The 2,656-nt window shown below is 45.1% G+C and overlaps 1 protein-coding gene across 1 annotated transcript in view; it reads left to right on the top strand.

The window, feature by feature from the left end:
* Positions 1-2,656, top strand: part of ZMYND10 (zinc finger MYND-type containing 10) — a gene marked incomplete at its 5' end in the record, with an annotated part of 23,061 nt that overhangs the window by 9,687 nt on the left and 10,718 nt on the right. The window contains 2 exons of the mRNA XM_019504629.1: positions 249-401; positions 2,128-2,216. Coding sequence (XP_019360174.1) covers positions 249-401; positions 2,128-2,216 — 242 coding nt within the window. The remainder of the gene's footprint in view (positions 1-248; positions 402-2,127; positions 2,217-2,656) is intronic.

The following is a 2,656-nucleotide window of genomic DNA, read 5'->3' on the forward strand; positions in this document are numbered from 1 at the left end:
GAAGTGGTGCTGGCTCCTACCCTGGGGGTCTTTAACAGGAGGCTAGATTAACACCTTGCTGGGGTCGTTTGACCCCAGTACTCTTTCCTGCCATGGCAGGGGGTCGGACTAGATGATCTGCTAAGGTCCCTTCTGACCCTAGAAACTATGAAACATCAGTAGGAAAGCCTTTTGCAAAATGATCTTCCTGATTTGTGAGTGTTGGGTAGACTTTCTCCCCTCAAACAGCTCTCTCCCTTGCTGTGCAGGAAATCTGTGAATCAGCTGAGGAAACCATTCTGGACTTGATTGATTACAGCCATCGGAAACTGACCCTGCTTGCAGCTCGGAGTGCCAATGGAGAGATACCAGACCAGGAAAAGCTTCAGCCTGAGGACTTAGCCAATGTTTCATCCATGCAGGTGTGTTAAAGGTACAGGCTCCCAACTTGTGGGAGATCTGCCAATCTTGTGTGTAAGGAATTTACCCTGGGGAAGGATACATTTTCATAATTAGAAACACCATAGTTACAGTCATCTGGGGGCTCTCCTATCAACAACTGGATACTTCAGGCCACGTAATCTAATGAGTAAATCCGCCATGCCCATTTCTCTAAAGGAATTCTGTGTTGATGAAATAGTCTTGATTCATAATTTGTTCATGCTAGCTGTTAAGCATGAGCATAGGAGATGTCCAACTTTGTCCACAACTGTGTTTCAACTATGACCTTATGAAACTGTCTCTTAGGGCAAGAGGGCAATCCAGTCTCTAGGTTTTATTTGCCCTTTGAGTCCTACACTGACACTAGCAGAAAGAGAACTGGTCAAAGTTAAATACAATGATGATTTTTTTCCCTCTGAGCTCTTCATAGGTTTCCATTTGGAGCTGATGATTTATTTCACACAGGCCATCTAGCCCCCATGAGAGGGTAATAACTCATTCCCTTTTCTGAGTGTTTCATTGCAGCTGTGCCACATTTTACAAGCTGATCTCTGGTATGAGACTGTCTTGTGCTTCCGGGATTTTTTCTCATCTCTCAACATTCTTCTTTGTAAATGGGATAGGTCATTGAAAGCTTCTGGTGAAATGGACTCCAAGCAAGATCCAGCAACTTCAGCAACAGTTTCCAGTTGGCTTCCTGCCCAAACTTAGGGTCATCCTCTAAAGCTGCAGAGGAAGTCAAGAGCTCCTGAGAACAATGGGGCTGTTTTCCGGAAATGTTTCCCCATTGGGGGTCTTAGTTAATGCTTGGAATTGGTTCATGGGAAATGACCTTTCCCAGCTATTATAGCTCTGAAAACTGCCTGTCCTGTGAGGAATCTAGTTTTCTCAGGTCTGTTACAGTCTACTAATGTTACCCACAACAACCAACCCTGTGACAAGGTCAAACCAACCCTCCTCCATAAGGGAGCCTATTGCGTGTGCCATGGTAGCATCTAGGAGCTACTATGCCAACTACATGCAAACAGAGACCAGAAAAATGATACCTGCCTCAAGAAGCTCATAATTCAAGTGCATGACAAGAGACAATAAGTGGATCTGGGCAAAGAAGCACAATAAAATAATAAGATACTGTTGATCAGTTTTATGCTCAGTGCTCTCAGTCAAGTTTTTAGTAGGCATCATGGTAATGGTGAGTTTTAAGGAAGGATTTGAGAATGAGGTGATTTTGCGGATACCTACATGGAGCCCCTGCTGTAAATAGGAGGCAGGACAAGAAAAAACACAAAAGGTAGTTGTTTGAAAATGTAACAAGTGGGTAAAGAAGGATAGAACTCCTGGCTGGTCGGGGTAGGAGATAATTGGTAGTGTGTAGTAGGCTACAAATGACAGAGTCAGGGCTGGGTATAGAGCTTTCCTTGTTGTGACCTTATTGTCAGGTTCAGTTTCTGATGGCTGCAAGAAGCCTGGAGCATTTATGACAAGGGTTAGTTGCTATATGAATAAGTGCTTCCACCCTCTGATCTTGGTCTATGTAGCTTTTGGGGGTTGTGTAGCTTTTAGTTTTATGTTTGTCCTGGGAGCAGAAATCAGCCTTATACAGTATGAGTTTGTTACCAAGGCCTTGGTTCCTGAGAGTAGCCCTCTAGGCGCACTGCTCACCCCAGATCTAGTATGAATATAAGTGTTTGTGTTTTCCCCTGTTAGGAGCTGCAGAAGCAAGCTGAGATGATGGAGTTTGAGATCTCTCTGAGGGCCCTGTCTGTGCTCCGATTCATCACCGACCAGGTAGAGAGGTAAGCAGGTGCCACTCATAAGAGAACAAAGGGATATGCATAAAATATGAGCTAGGCTTGCTTAAGGCATTGCATTGTTCTACTGGTGTTATCCCACCCCTGCCAAGAGATGAGGACTCTCACTTTTGGTGCTAGTGGTATACATGAAGTCTGGGTCCAACCCTGGGACCTGGATCCTGAGCACTTGGGTGACCAATTTATCTCAGTGACTCACATTTTTGGTGGTTAATGAGAGTCTTGTTACCTGTTCTCATATGTCTCCATCAATGCTGACCTCATGAAAGAACACCTTGAGAGGTCGGATACATTCAAGTCAGCTGGCCCTGACAATCTACACCCCAGGGTACTCAAGGAACTGGTGAGCATCATAGCTCAGCCTCTGGCATGGATCTTTGAGACCTCCTGGCACTCTGGTGAAGTGCCCGAAGACTGGAAGAAGG

Source organism: Gavialis gangeticus, unplaced genomic scaffold (assembly GCF_001723915.1).
Source record: "Gavialis gangeticus isolate Ggan-Ray unplaced genomic scaffold, GavGan_comp1, whole genome shotgun sequence".
NCBI classification, from domain to species: Eukaryota; Metazoa; Chordata; order Crocodylia; family Gavialidae; genus Gavialis; species Gavialis gangeticus.